We start from the raw sequence: 15,633 nt of genomic DNA, 5'->3' as shown, positions 1-15,633 counted from the left end.
CCAGTTAAGTGGTTGCAATCGAGCCATGAAATACTAAGTCAGAGGTCTGAAAGTCTTAATTCTTGTTCTCTTCGTACAGGCAGCCAAGCGACTGGAGATGTGCGCCTGGTCGGACATCATGCACATTGTTCATGTTGAGTAATAGAAATCCGTACCTTCTCTTGCGACACTGTAGTATTGACGTGCGGGGGAAGATTGAGACCGGCATGTCCGGAGCGCTCGCTGCGTAACACAAAGGGCTTAGGGGCCGGGACCAGGACTGGTGGGACCAGGCAAAGTCTACGAGTCCTCCATACTGGATAGCCTCGTCGGTTCCATTCTGGATATATCACTCCTTCTTGTACTAATCAAAGTACCAACTTGGCGATCGACCTATTTCTTACCTTTGTCACCTTCTTTGCTGTCGCAGAACCTCGCGATATACCAGATGATATTTTGGTTACGCGTCTCAATACGCAGCGTCTGGTTTATCTACCAATTCTGATTTGTAATACACAATCCTCACACTTGGGCTACAGGCGACACCCATCACCCTCCGAATCCTGCTTCATCACACCCCGGATACTGTTTGGTATTAATGCCCGGGGACGATGAAGTCAATTTAGGTGAGTTGAAGCCTCTCGGTACTATGACTCCGTGACTTATTCTTCATTTTTTGTTCTCAGGTGGCCGATTTCATTTCGTTTCCGGCCTAAATCCAGATGACCGTACAGCGAAGCGCCTAGCCCGATCGCATGCTGTGGCGCGGGGTCTGGAGAATAAACGGAAGCTTCAGCAACGGTCGAGTCTTCATTTGCATGCAGTAAATTTGAAAGGCCATGTTGGTCGACCCGCGAGCAAAAGGGCACCAGACCAGACTCTTGTTGCGCCACCATGCTCCCTGTCCACCGGTGCGCCCAGTCCGTTCCAGATGCTAGCTGCTGAGTCACCGACACTGCAGGCATGGTTCAGTCGACGTAAGACCTTTCGCAAGCGCTCTGAGTTTCTGGGTGAATGGTTGCTGATATGAAATGATCTAGACAAGGTCCAATATGCCGCTGAATCAGCCTTTAGCGTTTCAGACGAGCTTGTGCTCCCGAACTTTCGCTGGGTTCTTCGAAAGGGCCCAGATGATGACGCTCTTCTGAGTGCCGTAATGCTTACGTTTTCATTTGCAGCGACTGCTGGCAAGATCAACCGGGATTTTCTCCGGTACCAGGGTGAGGCTCTGGGTGCCATTCGCCGAAGGATAAGCTCTCCAGAAAGAGCCACTACAGAGTCGACTCTAGGGGCCATTCTGCTCCTCGCCGGTATAGCGGTGCGTATTGCATTCTCCTTGAACCTGACAGATTTGTCAGGCGTCAGTCACAAAGAGCTGGCTGACCTTTGAATGGTCTGTAACAGGCTCGGCTTGGAATGCCGCATCAGGTCCAACTTCACATGGGGGCAGTTCAGCAGCTTCTCGAGGTATGCGGAAGGAAGGGTGTATATTTGAGTGACGGTATCAAACGTGCTATCTTCTGGTGAGCAGCCTATTGCAGTAATCAAGCTCCTTCGGCAGCTCTGTTCTAACATTAGTCAACAGGTCAGATTTGAATTCCTCGGTCATGACAGGCTCGAACCGAGTGGTTGATCACACCACCTTTTCCGAGCTTCTGTGGCGAAGAGATCCTTTCTCCGTCAATTTCTTTGTCCTGCCACCTGGAATCCAACCCCTCTCCCATTTGCTGGGGGAAGAGTTCATTGAGGTGCTCAAGGATGTATTTGCGCTGCAATGCATCCGAGACTCTGCCCTTTTCGGCAAGGAGGATGTGATGTCGATGGCACAAATCGATAATCATCAGGCATCCATCCAGTCGAGGCTGGTGAGCTTGCCAAACTGTTCATCCATCTCCGAGTGTTGTCATATAGCGGCATATCTATGCTCAACCATGCTGCGCTGCCAAATTTGGCGTGCTTCAACCATTCCTGTAAGTCGATACACACATGGATTGGATTGCGTTCTATCACATCACATCACACATCACAGCACATCACCCCTCAATCCTCTGCCGACTCACGCTGATATTGGATGTCATAGTCCCATCTTTCATTACAGCTCCTGCGCAAGCTACAAGAAGCAAACGACCATGTCGTATGGGATGACTGGCCTGATTTGCTAGCTTGGCTGCTGCACATTGGCGGAGCATTTTCCCCCACGGGAAGTATCCGATCAGGTTACGTGGCACTGTTACATGTGAACCGCCACACCCGGCTGAGAACCTTGTATACATCATGGCCGGAATTGCTGGAAATTCTAAAGCAGTTCATTTGGTCGGACAAGGCATTTCTGTCACAGGTCAAGGCGTTCTGGAAAGAAGGTCTTGTCGAGAGTAGACTTGACTACCTAGTTTAATGCAGCCCTGCTCTGCTTTTGTCAAAGGTTGAAAATGTTCCCTGTTCTCTATCAAAGTGTCGCAGGGGGAGCGCATGCTATATAGTATAGTATGCCTAAACCAGCCTTCTCGTTAGAGGGCAAGGTTGGGAATGCCTAAGTTTGCCTTTGAGGGCTGTGCCGGGCACATGGTTTACTCCCTCTCTCAATTGTATGATCAGAATACTTAACAACGGTGTTGAGATTTCAATGCGACTTGCCTCTATCACCGACCAAGTTCCCTTCTACCAGTACGGAGTGCGGATACCGCATTTGTAATCGGCTGCTTAATACCGCAAACCATTTGCTGGGTTTTTTCCCTCACTGGCGTCTCCTGAGCGGGGATATGATTGGTCAAACCGAGCCGCCATGCATTGACTATTCCCAAATCGGAAGCATCTCGGTTCCCTTTTGGGAGGTATCTGTCTACGGAGGACGCTGATGATGGAGCAGAGACAATTCTGTCACGTTCGTCCAACGTGTGATTTCCTTTGAACGATGAGTACAAATACTAGAAGGAAATCTCTAAAATGTAGCCAACTCCTAGGATCGAGATTTTCAATTTCCAATCTTCCTAGAAATTCATACCAATACCTACCTGAGAACCGAGCGAGCGAGCAGTCTTCGATCTTCTGGCCATGGCTCTTCAATCGCGACTTTTCCAGACCCTTAAGATCGGCGATGTGGAAGTGAAACATCGGGTTGGGATGGCACCACTCACGCGCCTCCGCGCGACCGATGACCGAATCCCGACGGCCTTGATGAAGGAATACTACGGCCAAAGGGCCGCTGTGCCCGGCACCTTGATCATCAGCGAGGGAACCTTCGTCTCAGAAGGCTGCGGTGGCTTCGCCAACGGCCCAGGTATTTGGAGCGAAGCCCAAGTCGTCGCCTGGAAAGCCATTACCGACGAAGTGCACCGCAAAGGATGCTACATAATTTGTCAGCTGTTCGCCATGGGCCGTGCTGCGAATGCCGAAGTGGCGCGAAAGGAGGGTTTCGACGTCGTGGCACCTAGCGCGATTCCGATCGGAGAAGGCGCCGCGGTGCCCCGAGCCATGACTATCGACGAGGTCAAGCAGACGGTGCGCGACTTTGTCGATGCATCCAGGAACGCCATCCGGGCGGGATTTGACGGCGTCGAAATCCACGCTGCCAACGGGTACCTGCTCGACCAGTTCCTTCAAGACGTCAGCAATCAGCGCCACGACGAGTACGGCGGCAGCGTGGAGAACCGGTCGCGCCTGGTCGACGAGGTGATCAAATCTGTCGTCGCTGCCATCGGTCCTACACGTGTCGGCCTACGTCTCAGCCCCTGGAGTACGTTCCAGGGCATGAGAATGAAGGATCCGATTCCGCAGTTCACGGATGTGATCCAAAAGGCCGCCCAGGCAGATCTCGCCTATCTTCATCTCGTCGAGTCCCGCGTGGCCGGCGCCGGGGACTACGATGGCCACGACCGACTGGATTTTGCATATGATCTCTGGAAGGGAGTTCTCCTCGTTGCGGGCGGCTATACGCCACAGGAGGCACGGGAGCTCGTGGATGAGAAGCATCCGGACAGGGACATCGTGGTCATCTTTGGCCGGTATTTTATCTCGAATCCCGATCTCGTGTACAGGGTGAGGGAGGGTCTGGAGATCAATGCGTACAATAGGGACACCTTCTATGTCGCCCAGTCGGCCGTAGGGTATCTGGATTACCCATTCAGCAAGCAGTATCTAGCAATCCGTCGGGAAAGAGAGGTCTGATTGGAATTGATCTGGGTTCTGGGGACACATTAGATTAGACGGAGTAGGATAGACTTGGATATCTGCGCTGAGCGTATAAAGGTACTCAATATAGCGTCTGCTGATATCTTCTTTTCACTTGACGTATGCAAGTTGGTGACGAGGTCGTTTTCATGCTGTGGTAAGGCAGCAGTACTGGAATTCGACGAATATTTCGTGTTGTGTTTGTCGAAGAGGACGAGGTTGAGAGGGAAGACTGTCTCAGTGTCCATTTCCGTCCAACCCCACGCCGCCCCCAAATTGTGTTAGGTTGGGTCTTAGGCGCAGTACTTACCGTAGTGCCTAGAACTCTTCCGATCGGTTCATCTCTACACCGCCTAGGACGTCACCACAGAGCGGATATGTCAGACTCGACTACTGCTCCGTAAATCCATCTTTTGTATGTACCGACATTGTCCAGTACGCCGCTCTATCTAAGGTATGGATGGGCCAGACACCCACAGAGCCGAGGGAATGGCATGGGACGACCTGACATCCAGGCCGAGACTGGAATCCTTGTCACCTTTCCCAGCACCTCCTTAGGAACCTTCCGATCCGAGGTACAGAGTAGATTCCTTCCCCGCATTGCCCCAGATTCTGGAAGACGCTGACAGTCGAGTCGTCAAGTTACGACAACCTTGTCCCTACCTCTGGGGTTGTCACAAAATTCTCACAGGAACAACACACTACACCGCCTAGCGAGTCGGCTTGTGGGAAGTCGACGCCTGTACGGATACATCGAACAAGTCGGGACTTGACCTACCGCTCTCATGACGAGACAAGACCATACCTTCGAGGATGTGAGGAATCTTCCCCTGCGCAAGGCCATTGCAGTCGTTAACATATGGGGGCCACAGAAACGCGAGCGTGCTTTGGAGAGGAAAAGAGCGGCAGACCGCAATGCCCGTCGTCTGGAGCGCAGTCGTACGAAGGAGCATATTGCGAGGCTAGAAGAACGCATCCAGTTGTTGCTGTCCGCCCAAGATAGCAGCAGAAGCAACATCACTGAGAAGCTACTCGCCGAAAATGCTGCTCTCCATGAACGCATCCATGAGTACCAAAAGCTGGTCAACTCGGCCAAATTGACCCTAGAGAATATCCAGAGCAGGCCAGGATCCTCCCCCCAGTCTGCATCGTGGGCTAGACCTGAGCAGGCAGGGGAAGCGCAGCAAAGCCCAAGCGTGCCGACGGACATCTCGCCAGCAGCAGATTCACCTAGACCTGTGGACCAGCCAACCGTCTCGGCGCTCCTCAACCCGATAGCAGACGCCAATCTCGAAGTCCATGTAGGGGAATACACAAACAGCATCACCAGCTCAACGGCAGGTGCAGATCTATTGGGCCACTTCTTCAGATCAGACTATCTGCCGGGAGCGCGCTCAGTGTATCTGCTCCACCATCCATCACCACTTGCGAAGACGTCCATCTACAGAACTTCGGCAGCACTACCAGACTTTCACACGAATCGTATACCGCCGCATCTTGATCTTTCTGCAGGTCATACCGTCGCCGATGTCGTGGCTGAGGAGAAGCTGGACACCTTCTATGGCACTCTCCTGCCAATTTTCAGTCCAGGCCTCATGAGTCTCTACCAGGGACTTTCTGATAATATCCCGGGACTGAACCCTGCCAGCGTTTTACGAGACCTCTTGCCCAACAGAACCGACTCGACCACAGCGAGTTTGTCACAACTCCCTGTGCCAAACTGCATCGCATTGTTAAAGATGTCGGTTGCCAAATATGTCGCTGGGACGATTCGCGAAGCACAAAGCAACCTGGAGCCAGACCAAAGACGATCAGACACTGAGATGTGAGAAGTCCTTCTGCCTCTGCCCAGGAAACGGAGGCTGACTGAACTTACCAGTGTGGCCGTGTTCTGGATAATGACCAGATTGCTATTGGTATACCACCCTCGTAATATGATCTGAAGCAGTACTGACCTAGTTAGTGGATGGCCTTTCCAACCTCAAAAAACTACTCGGCGATTCCGGTGTGGTACCGGCCAACCCAAGCGCAACTGTCTGTCCCTCACCCAAGCTACATCGATTCCCTTGTATTTCCGCTTTTGCGTGAGAAGCTTGTCTACACGTATGAGAATTACAAGGATACAACACTCTTGAAACATCTCAATTCTCTCTATAATCTCAAATGGGAGCCTCTGCCATGGGCCATGTGTCAGCGTAAGGAATATCTGGTCTTAATCTAGACTAAACATTGCTGACCATGGCCAGTTGATGCCCCCATCATTTCGCAGTCGGTCGACGACCCTTGGGAATTCCAACTCGAACCGAACTTCGCTAACGTCGTTTACGACCTCAACTCCTGGCGAATGGCTCCAGATTTTATCAGACTCTATCCGGAGTTTGGCAGCTGCGTACATATATGAGTTATGCCATAGTGGCCTTTCAACCAGGATCGTCCCCATCATGTACTGGAGAGACACGATTCGTGTACTCTTGGTCTCCGTGAGGCAGGGGAGAATTGGGAGGCACCGAGTTAACAAGACCTCCAAAATGTGCCATCATGTACTTATCATGAATGATGAGGTTATGTCAAAACATGCCACTACCAATACAGCTGGCAGAAACCCGACTTCATCACACCGTTTGGCATTAGTATTGAAGGTGTTGCCCGTCGTCTCTGAATCTAGCGGTGTCTCCCTGGATGAAATGCATTTGATTGAAAACCACACCCACTTCTGCTGCCAAATCCAGTCACGAGCCTTTCGAACAGCGTTCACAAACCCAGAGAAATGCACCATCTGCTGACCAGAGAGCATGCAGCATATCTCTCGCCTGCTTAAGCTCAAGTTCATGGTACGGCCGCTTGATCTTACCAGACAATTACGGTCTTTACAGTCATTCCTGAGCTCATCTCTTGCAACGCCCTCTGGTACTCGTGGACCTGCAAAGAGAAGCGTGAGAAATAGTGTGCTCCCAGGAGTGCATTGGAAACCAGGACGGATGTCAATGAGTACTGCATCTGGGGCCACCTACTGGATAAAATGTGACGAGGTCCTTGATAGGAAAGAGACCGTCACGGTACCACTGGATCATGTCTCTCAGAAACTGGCATCATATCAGCCAGCAAACGAGAAAGCAGACAGACATGACCAACCTTTTGTGGAACGACGTCTCCAGCCTTACTCGCCAGAAAGGACTTGCCGGTCTGCACAGGATGATCCATGTCAACTTGCAATTCCGAGCACGAAACGATGGGGAGAGCAGTTTATGATCGGGAGGTGCTTCCTTACCGCAAGGAATTGATGTAAAGGGATCTTCAACTCAGCCCCAATGGGATTCGGGAGGCCCACATGAACAAAACGGCCTCCGTCTTCTGTCGCTGCTACGCCTGATTCGATCAGTGGCAGACTGCCCGTGGTGTCCAGAACGATGGAGGCTCCAGCACCGGCAGTCACCTTAAAAACCTCTTCAGCCAGGTTGAAGTTGGCGCCTGACAAAAGCGTATGCGTGGCCCCTAGCTTTCGGGCCGCCTCGAGACGCGATTTGTGAGTGTCGACCGCGACGATGGTCTTGGAGCCCAGGACTCGAGCAGCCTGTTCAACATTCGCCTCTTGTCAGTGTGTTTCACTCCGGTGATCCGACAGATGAATTTTGATCTCTGAGATGTCAAGAACATGCTCTTACCACTATAGCTCCCAGACCAACACCCCCCGTCCCAGTCACCACCACAGAATCTTCCTTTCGCCCATGGGCGACATTGATGATGGATCCAGCACCGGTCTGGAATCCGCACACGATGGCTGCAAATAACCGTAGGTCGTCCTCATCCTTGACCAGTCCAGACACGTTGACCGCCGCTCCTTGTTTCACAATTGTATAGTTGGCGAAACTCGATTGACCGAAGAACAAGCCATGGACGCCCTGGCCCTCCTGGGCGGTCCGAAACACGCCTGCCTCGCCGCCGAGATGTTTGTTCGTGCGCACCGTGCAGAAACACGGGTGGCCTTCGGAGCAACGTCGACATGTGCCACAGCCCGTAAACGACAACAGAACTGGCTCGTCAGGTTTGAAGGCGGTCACCCCACTGCCAACTTCGACAATGTAGCCGGCACCTGTTCGCACGAGGGTTGACCGGACTCAGCATGGGCGGTCTCACACGACTTGAAGTAGGGGAGCACGCTGGCTTCATGATGAGGGAAGAGCAAGAATACCTTCGTGACCCAGGACTCGGGGGTATGTGCCTTGACTGGCCGACTGACTCGCATAGTGTATATCTGAATGACAAACTCCCGTGGCCACGATTCTCACCACCAGCTCGTCAGGGCCGACCGGTCGCCTGGTGACTTGTTCCAACTGCAAGTTGATCTGCCCATCAACTGGAGGGTGGCTCACTAGTGCCTGAAAAGCACTGCTCGTCGTGGCCATGTTTCTCCCGATTCACGATTCACGATCCTGAGAGCCTGAACCTGAGAGTTGTCTCTGAATGGAGGGATGGGTAATTGAAGCAGTAGGATGCTGGGGATTTGCCGGCAGTGATATGGGCTGAGATCGGGGCCAACCTGTGGAGCCTGAGCCTTAGCCTCAGGATGGGTGCCAGAATTAAAGGCGGTTTATCTTACTACTAGTTCGACAGGATTAGAGAAACCTCCAGCTCTACCGGATGATTATCTTTCTAAGATACTAGATATACTCTACGGCCTCTCTAGAGTAGATCTTCTATTTCGAGTATTGAAATTCTATATCTATATCTAGAGATAGCAGCTATCTACTTGAAAGAAGGATCGCCGTATAATCCGCCATCTATTTTGGCACCCAGCCTTAGCCTGGCGTCGCTGCGCTATGGGGAAGCTGATGCTCCATTGACTACAGCAGATCATGCAACGTCTCAGATCACCGGTGACGCTGGTTGATTACCCCCTTGTGTCTTTCCAGCCGTTTCGTGGGCTCAGGCTTCGTCATACGCCTCAGTTCTAGCCTGAACCTAACGCCTACCTCAGAGGAGCGGAAGTGTCAGGAAATGCCGACTCGGAATTTTGTGGGGAATAATGAACAAGGGTTGATGGCTCGTCATCCGTGGTTGACCGGTGGCCCCTAAGCCCCCTAACCCTTCCGTCTCTGACCCGAGCGACGTCCAGTTGTCGGTGGGAATCGATCCATGGCTTTTCAGCCATCGTCGATCTATGTACCGATACTTGGCATGACACTGCTTCAGCCTACGCGCCGACTCTCGAACATTGTCGCCTCCGTGGCCTAAGAAGCCATTCTATGCCCGCCCGTGGTCAGGCAATGCGGAGCAAAGACCTCCGCCACTGTCCTCTCCGATGGATCGCGAATTCACTGGCCATCAGGACAAGACGAACTTGAAGCCAGTCACAAGGTTTGCTTGGAATTTCGCCGTTTCTTTCAAGCCTGGCATTGCCCAGAACACATGGGGATAGCCGGGATAGTCATCGTGTTGAACGGGAACACTGCGGTTTGAGAATTGACGTGTCAACCAATGGTTCCGAACACCTTGCCTTGGTGGCAGAACATGAACGATCAACGAAGAGCCAACTCACCCATGTTTCGCCAGCTCCGATTGCAGAAGTCTGCCGTCGTCGCGTAACGTGTCCGCTCCACAGGTCACGATATAAGTCTTTGGAAATTCCGAGAGAACGGGAGACAGGAGCACCGAGAACGACGGGTCTGCGTCATCATGGCCATTTGCTCCTGTGTGCTGGTCAGCCGGCCATTAGACAGCGAAGGTGGGAAGAACAGGCCACTGACGCATGAATTGGTCGATCAGAGTCTTGTCTACCACGGGGCCATCTGCGTTCTCCGTCATTGACTGGTACCGTGGTTTCAGCTCGGGTGGCACTGCGCTCTCCCCAACCGTCAAGGGCGCCAGAGCAACGATGCCGTGCGGCCGTAGTCCAGATTGGATCAACGCGGCGGCAGTGCTAAGGGCCAGTTGGCCACCGGCGGAGGTTCCACAGAGCACGAATTTGGACGTGTCGATACTTTCGGACGTTGCAAATTTGTCGAGAGCCTAGATTGGACGAGGACAGTGAGCTCATTGTTCATTGTTCATTGCTCACTGACATGTCTCAAGCTGGACGTCGGCGGACTCACCCATCTCGTCGCGGCAATGCAGTCGTCGCGAGACGCTGGCCACGGATACTCAGGCGCCAGGCGATATCCAACCGACACAACAGTCAAGGACGCTTGGTCCGCGATGAAGCGCACGAAGGCTGTGTCCTGGTCAGCCAAGGGAAGCCTGAGCCTATTTTACAGCAGCTGTCATGTCCACACTGCTCTAGCTTAGGCCACCTACCATCCTCGCCGTCCAAGTCGCCCACGCAGAACCCGCCACCGTCTGCACAGAACGGTAAGCCTTGATCATCAATGAGCGGCAAGACACTCAAGAAACTCACGAAAGCTACAGTGGTCAGTGGTTACGTGCACCAAGTCAGTGGTTCAAGGTTGGGCCGACGTACAATACAGCGAGATGCGTGACCTTCCCGGCCTCTTTGGGCGTGTAGATTCGAACGGGGAATTGCTCGAGCTGCTCGTCATCTGCGCACCAGTGTCAGAGTCAGAGTCAGTCGGTTGACGGCGAATCGAGCTCCAGCAGGAAGGGAATACTTGCATATCCTCAGACTCTCGCTAGGACCGGGCGGCGGTACTCCCGCTCGCGTTTTCTCAATGTTCGCCCTGATGTCCGGTATATCTTTGCCGGCGATCTTGGGCCGCGTCCCAAGCATGGCTTCGAAAGCCTGCCATTCTTCGGCGAGTTCGAGAGGCATTTCTGATAGAGATGGATGTCCTGTCCTGTCCTGTTCGACGAGTGGAAGGCCGATCGATAGACTGACCGACTTGACTGACTGACTGAGTGACTGCCAATGAGCGGCTGGGCGCCCACCCGCAACCTTTATGTATACGTAAGGTACATGTATTTTCCGGCCGGAAGTAGTCCTGTAGTAGTACCAGCTTTGCTCTGTACTATGCACCAATGGCGCCGTCCGTCCGTCTCCCTTTCCTACTCCTGCCGGGCCGAAGGCTTCGGGCTTCCGAGACCAAGCTGGAGGGAAGTCGAGATTGAGATTGAGATTGGTTCTGTAGCAGTAGTAGTGGGGCAGAAATGACCCTCCCCCCCTGCACAGTCCGACTGGATACACACAGTCTGTTCATTGTATCCTTACACCTGTTGATCATGGTGTTGGACCATTGTCACGGTTGCAGATTGCAGATACAGGCAGGATACTATATACTTATACTACCTATCTAATACTTAGTGTAGCGAGATGGTCTTAGTCCTCAGGGCTAGGTCCGTGGCTGAGGCCGAGCAGAAGGTCGATTGATATTCAATGAAGACAAAGACGAGGAAGGACACGGATACTAATCTATGGCTGCTCAATGGGCCGTGACCCTGACCCTTCACGCCAAGTCGAGACTTTGACGATATCGACGTTGGAACCTACTCCCCCAATACCGTCGCGTATAATTGAATGTCATAGTATTTTAATGCTACAATTAGGTGATTTTTAATAATTCAGGTTGTGGTATAATCTGTATGTACCACTATCACTATTTGAGTCTGTTTGATCGTGCCGCTGACGACCAGGTTTGTCTTTTGGAGAGGGGAGGCCCTCGACGCAGCAAGTTCAATACGACAGGCAGTTCGAGCATGGCAGAGACTCGAATCTGATACTCAATCTCCTTGTCCACCAGTAATGCAATGAGGTTTTCACATGGCTTTGGCCCAAATCAGGCCGAGGATACTTGCAACAAGTCACTAAATTCCGCCCACTTCCACTTCCGCCGAGTAGAGCGCTGTTTCCTACTTTCCCTGGGCCAATGTTTCTAGGTTCTAGGTTCTGTGACAGAGTGACACCATTCTATGACTGGAGGCTGGGATCCAAGATGTCAAAGGGTAAGTAAGGGTCCTGTACCGCATGACCTTGATCTTGGATTCAAACACGCCAGCCCTCAAGATTCAAGCCAATCATCATTGTTACATAGTCTGGAATCAGAATCAGTGAGTTCTGGGAAACGAGACGAGATGAGACGAGACAGACAAACTACTCGTAAAACGTGGTCGACCTCCCCTGCCATCGAGTCGTACATTCTCGACACATACGGGGCGACTGCCCAGCACTACTCCCTATTACGACTACTAGCTACTAGCTGCCCCGCAGAAACTACTCCAGGTCTGCTCGCATGGTGATGGAGACGACAGACGACCAGGATGAGAATGATTCTGGGGAATTCCGGGGTAAGATACCCACACCAACTATCACTCACTACCTAGTACCTAGTAGGTGCCTAGTATGATGGACCGGAGTGACTGGGCTGCTTGATATGTACAGCCTACTCCGTACAGCAAGTCGCTCCGGTCTGGTCCTCTCTGTCGGCTCCTCGCGCCAGGGCTAGGGTTATAGCCTATCTTGAAGCAAGCCGACTTAAAGGGTCAGACCCCCAGCACTTTCTGGAGTTCAGAAAAGATATCATGATTTGAGCTGGTGCAGGATATTCCGAAGCGGCCATCTCGATTCAACCTCATCTTCGTGTCCGGGGAAAGTCGATTCAACCTCCTCTTCGTGTCTGGGGAAAGAAAGATCAGTCAACACCAACCCCCTCGCGGCAACTCTCCCACCAACACCATGGCAGACCTCACCAGAGTCACGACGGCCGACACCTTGACCGCCGACGCAATCGGTGGCGAGCATTTGGGCAACAAATACTACCGTAGCTTCCGCTTCATCGGTACCATTCTCGGCACGTCGTTGGCTCTGTGTGCAGCCTACGCCGCATATCTGTTGCCGGTGGGCATTATCAGCTACATAAATGAAGACATTGGTATGGCCGGTCTATGGCGAGGATACGTTCATTATACATTCAGCACTCTTCCTCAGAATCATCTTTGTGCATTATACATTCAGCACCATTCCTCTGAGATGATTCAGATCAGAGGAACTGCGGGAATGCTGTACCTGTACCAAATGCCTCTGGGATCTTCGTGCAATGAAACCACGAGAATGCTGACTGACGGTGCCGTGATCACCTCCAACAGGACCCGATCCAGACAATGTTTGGATTCCCGTCGTCTGGGCCATCTGCGTGGCTCTCGGGTACATGTTGTTTGGGCGTTTGTCCGATATCTTTGGTAGGTGCCTATGGAATATGCTTCCAGGTTGCGTTACTGAGAGAGACTTCGACCCCTTGCCCTTGTTGCGTCTCTCATTTTATGTTGCTAATCTGAATCCGCTTTACAGGTCGACGGTACTTCGTGGTGATCGGAAACCTGTTCGGGCTGATCGGAGCCATGTCAGTCTTGAATGCCCCTGGCCTGGCCGGCCCGGCTTGAATACAGCGCGGATACTGACCAACATGCAGCGTTGCAGCGACTGCCTCGAACATCAGGACACTGATCGGGGCGTCGGTCTTCATCGGCATCGCGGCGTCCGTCCAGCTGTCCTACACCATGATCGTAGGAGAACTCGTGCCGATCAAACACCGTGGATACTGGTACTTCCTCACGCTGATTCCAGTGATCCCATTTGCCTTCTTTGGGGCCTATCTTTGTAAGAAGCGCCCTTCATCCTGAACAAGAAAGTCGACCCAGCCTAATGATGCATGGTCCAGCACACAACTTTCTGCAGGTTGCCACTTGGAGGTGGTGCTACTACTTGTGTATCATCCTCCAAGGTCTGGCTCTGGTGCTCCTCGTGGTGTCCTATCACCCTCCCTCCTTTCGGAAGCTGCATTCAACCAAGTCGCGAACAGCCATGATCAAGGAAATCGACTACATCGGTGTCTTTATCTGGATGGTCGGGGTCGTCCTGTTCCTCCTGGGGATCAACTGGGGCGGAAGCAAATATCCATGGGATTCGGCGGCAGTGATTTCCACCCTTGTCCTTGGAATCGTAGGAATCGTTTCCTTCTTCGTCTGGGGTGAGTCCGAGTGCGAGTTCGAGTCAAACACTCACCCATACAATTTCGCAGCCATGCTAATACTGTCCCCCGGCAGAGGCAAATGGCACGGCCAAGAAACCTTTGCTGCCCTGGGCATTCCTCATCAAAAACCCGCGTGGCTTTCTGCTGCCCATGGTCTCAGGCACGATCGGCGGAATGTTCTATTACGGCCTGACCATCATCTGGCCTACACGTGAGTGTCTCTGTCTCTGTCTCTGTCTCTGTCTCTGTCTCCGACCAAGTCTGACATTTTTGACGGACTAGAGGTCAATACCGTGTACGCCTCCAGCCTACAGGTTGACGGCTGGCTGGCAAGCATCCTGGCGTGCGGCACCCAAACCGGCACCATGCTGGGCAGTCTGGTGTTCAAAAGGCTGGGCCATCACCGCCTCCAGCTGATCGGTGCCTACGTCTTCATGATCGCCTTCTGTGCCGGATTGAGCCAGGCGGGAGTGCACCAGCGTTCCGTCGCCGTCTCCTGTGCTTTTCTGACCGGGCTCGGATGCGGCGTGGTGGAAAACCTGGTGGTTCTCGTCGCCCAGGTGGGCAAGGACGCCGCGGAGATCGGGCTGGTGGTCGGCACCATCGGCTCCTTTCGCTCGCTGGGCGGTGCGCTCGCTCAAGCCATCTACGTGACCATCTTGACCAACAAGCTGAAAGGCGAGCTGGCCAGCAAGGTGCCCGCAGCGGCACTGAAAGCCGGTCTGCCTGCGTCTTCGCTGCCGGCTTTGTTCCAGGCCATTGCGGCCGAGAGTGCGGCGGCGTTTGCGGCCGTGCCTGGCATCAGCACGACCATCGTGGCCGCGGTCGAGCTGGCCGAGGTCGAGGCTTATTCCGCCTCCTTCCAGTACGTCTACTATGCGTGCATCGCCTTTGGCGGCGTCGGCCTCATCACGTCCCTGTTCATCACCAAGAACGTGGATGCGGAAATGACGGATTTCGTGGCCAAGAAGCTGGAAGGCGTTGCGGTCAAACACCACGACCACGAGCATGACTTGGAAGGGAAGCCCGGCACGGGAACGGCGGCACACGAAGAGACGGTGATGGTGCAAAGCATAGTGGAAGAACCAAAGGGGCGTATTGCCCAGTGATCAGCATAAAGCCTGAGGTTGTAAAGCACACTGTGGGCAGACAGTACCTGTACCTACAGATAGGTGCGTACCTACGTATGTCGTGGGCACGGGCATGGTCGGTCATGGGCATCAAGTGCTACAGTATATCATCTTAGTTAAGATCTTAGGCGTCCCTATGCCTAAAGCGCCCCCTGACACATACATATGTAGAGGGACAATATGTATTTAACCCCAACCCTCCAACAGACAGGCAATTGAGTTCGAGCCTTAGGCTCAATAGGCTTAAGGAGGCCCGAGACCCAGCCGCATGCTAAGCCTAAGCCCCTAAGCCCCTCCTGAATATTTCAATACTCCCTGGTAGTCTAGGGGTTGACGTTAGGGCAGGTTGACATTAGGGCAGCATGCTTTCGGCCAAACGTACTGTACTCCGCTGTCTTTTTCGTCAGGTGTAATTAGCCTACGGGTAGGGACAATATCTAGAT

General features: G+C 52.9%; 6 protein-coding genes across 6 annotated transcripts; 4 read left to right on the top strand and 2 right to left on the bottom strand.

The window, feature by feature from the left end:
* Positions 1-1,586: 1,586 nt before the first annotated feature.
* On the top strand, positions 1,587-2,374 carry A1O3_04446 (uncharacterized protein; the record flags this gene model as incomplete). Its single annotated transcript, XM_007734575.1, has 2 exons — positions 1,587-1,844; positions 2,060-2,374. The coding sequence occupies 2 exons, from the start codon at positions 1,587-1,589 to the stop codon at positions 2,372-2,374; spliced, it is 573 nt and encodes a 190-aa protein (XP_007732765.1).
* Positions 2,375-3,030: 656 nt separating this feature from the next.
* Positions 3,031-4,143, top strand: A1O3_04445 (uncharacterized protein; the record flags this gene model as incomplete). The annotated part of the gene is made up of 1 exon (XM_007734574.1): positions 3,031-4,143. One exon carries the CDS (start codon positions 3,031-3,033, stop codon positions 4,141-4,143), a length of 1,113 nt encoding a protein of 370 aa, XP_007732764.1.
* A 788-nt stretch (positions 4,144-4,931) lies between these two features.
* Positions 4,932-5,975, top strand: A1O3_04444 (uncharacterized protein; the record flags this gene model as incomplete). The annotated part of the gene is made up of 1 exon (XM_007734573.1): positions 4,932-5,975. The coding sequence occupies one exon, from the start codon at positions 4,932-4,934 to the stop codon at positions 5,973-5,975; it is 1,044 nt and encodes a 347-aa protein (XP_007732763.1).
* Positions 5,976-7,348: 1,373 nt separating this feature from the next.
* Positions 7,349-8,549, bottom strand: A1O3_04443 (uncharacterized protein; the record flags this gene model as incomplete). The annotated part of the gene is made up of 3 exons (XM_007734572.1): positions 7,349-7,717; positions 7,809-8,236; positions 8,336-8,549. 3 exons carry the CDS (start codon positions 8,547-8,549, stop codon positions 7,349-7,351), a joined length of 1,011 nt encoding a protein of 336 aa, XP_007732762.1.
* Positions 8,550-9,468: 919 nt separating this feature from the next.
* Positions 9,469-10,909, bottom strand: A1O3_04442 (uncharacterized protein; the record flags this gene model as incomplete). Its single annotated transcript, XM_007734571.1, has 7 exons — positions 9,469-9,592; positions 9,683-9,833; positions 9,891-10,152; positions 10,236-10,354; positions 10,438-10,532; positions 10,601-10,679; positions 10,765-10,909. 7 exons carry the CDS (start codon positions 10,907-10,909, stop codon positions 9,469-9,471), a joined length of 975 nt encoding a protein of 324 aa, XP_007732761.1.
* Positions 10,910-12,766: 1,857 nt separating this feature from the next.
* Positions 12,767-15,169, top strand: A1O3_04441 (uncharacterized protein; the record flags this gene model as incomplete). Its single annotated transcript, XM_007734570.1, has 7 exons — positions 12,767-12,962; positions 13,177-13,269; positions 13,379-13,430; positions 13,500-13,687; positions 13,749-14,057; positions 14,134-14,271; positions 14,343-15,169. 7 exons carry the CDS (start codon positions 12,767-12,769, stop codon positions 15,167-15,169), a joined length of 1,803 nt encoding a protein of 600 aa, XP_007732760.1.
* Positions 15,170-15,633: the final 464 nt, after the last annotated feature.

The sequence above is a fragment of the Capronia epimyces genome (assembly GCF_000585565.1).
Source record: "Capronia epimyces CBS 606.96 chromosome Unknown aczIQ-supercont1.3, whole genome shotgun sequence".
NCBI classification, from domain to species: Eukaryota; Fungi; Ascomycota; class Eurotiomycetes; order Chaetothyriales; family Herpotrichiellaceae; genus Capronia; species Capronia epimyces.
The sequence above is the reverse complement of the archived record's forward strand: the minus strand, read 5'-3'. Positions and strand labels throughout refer to the sequence as shown.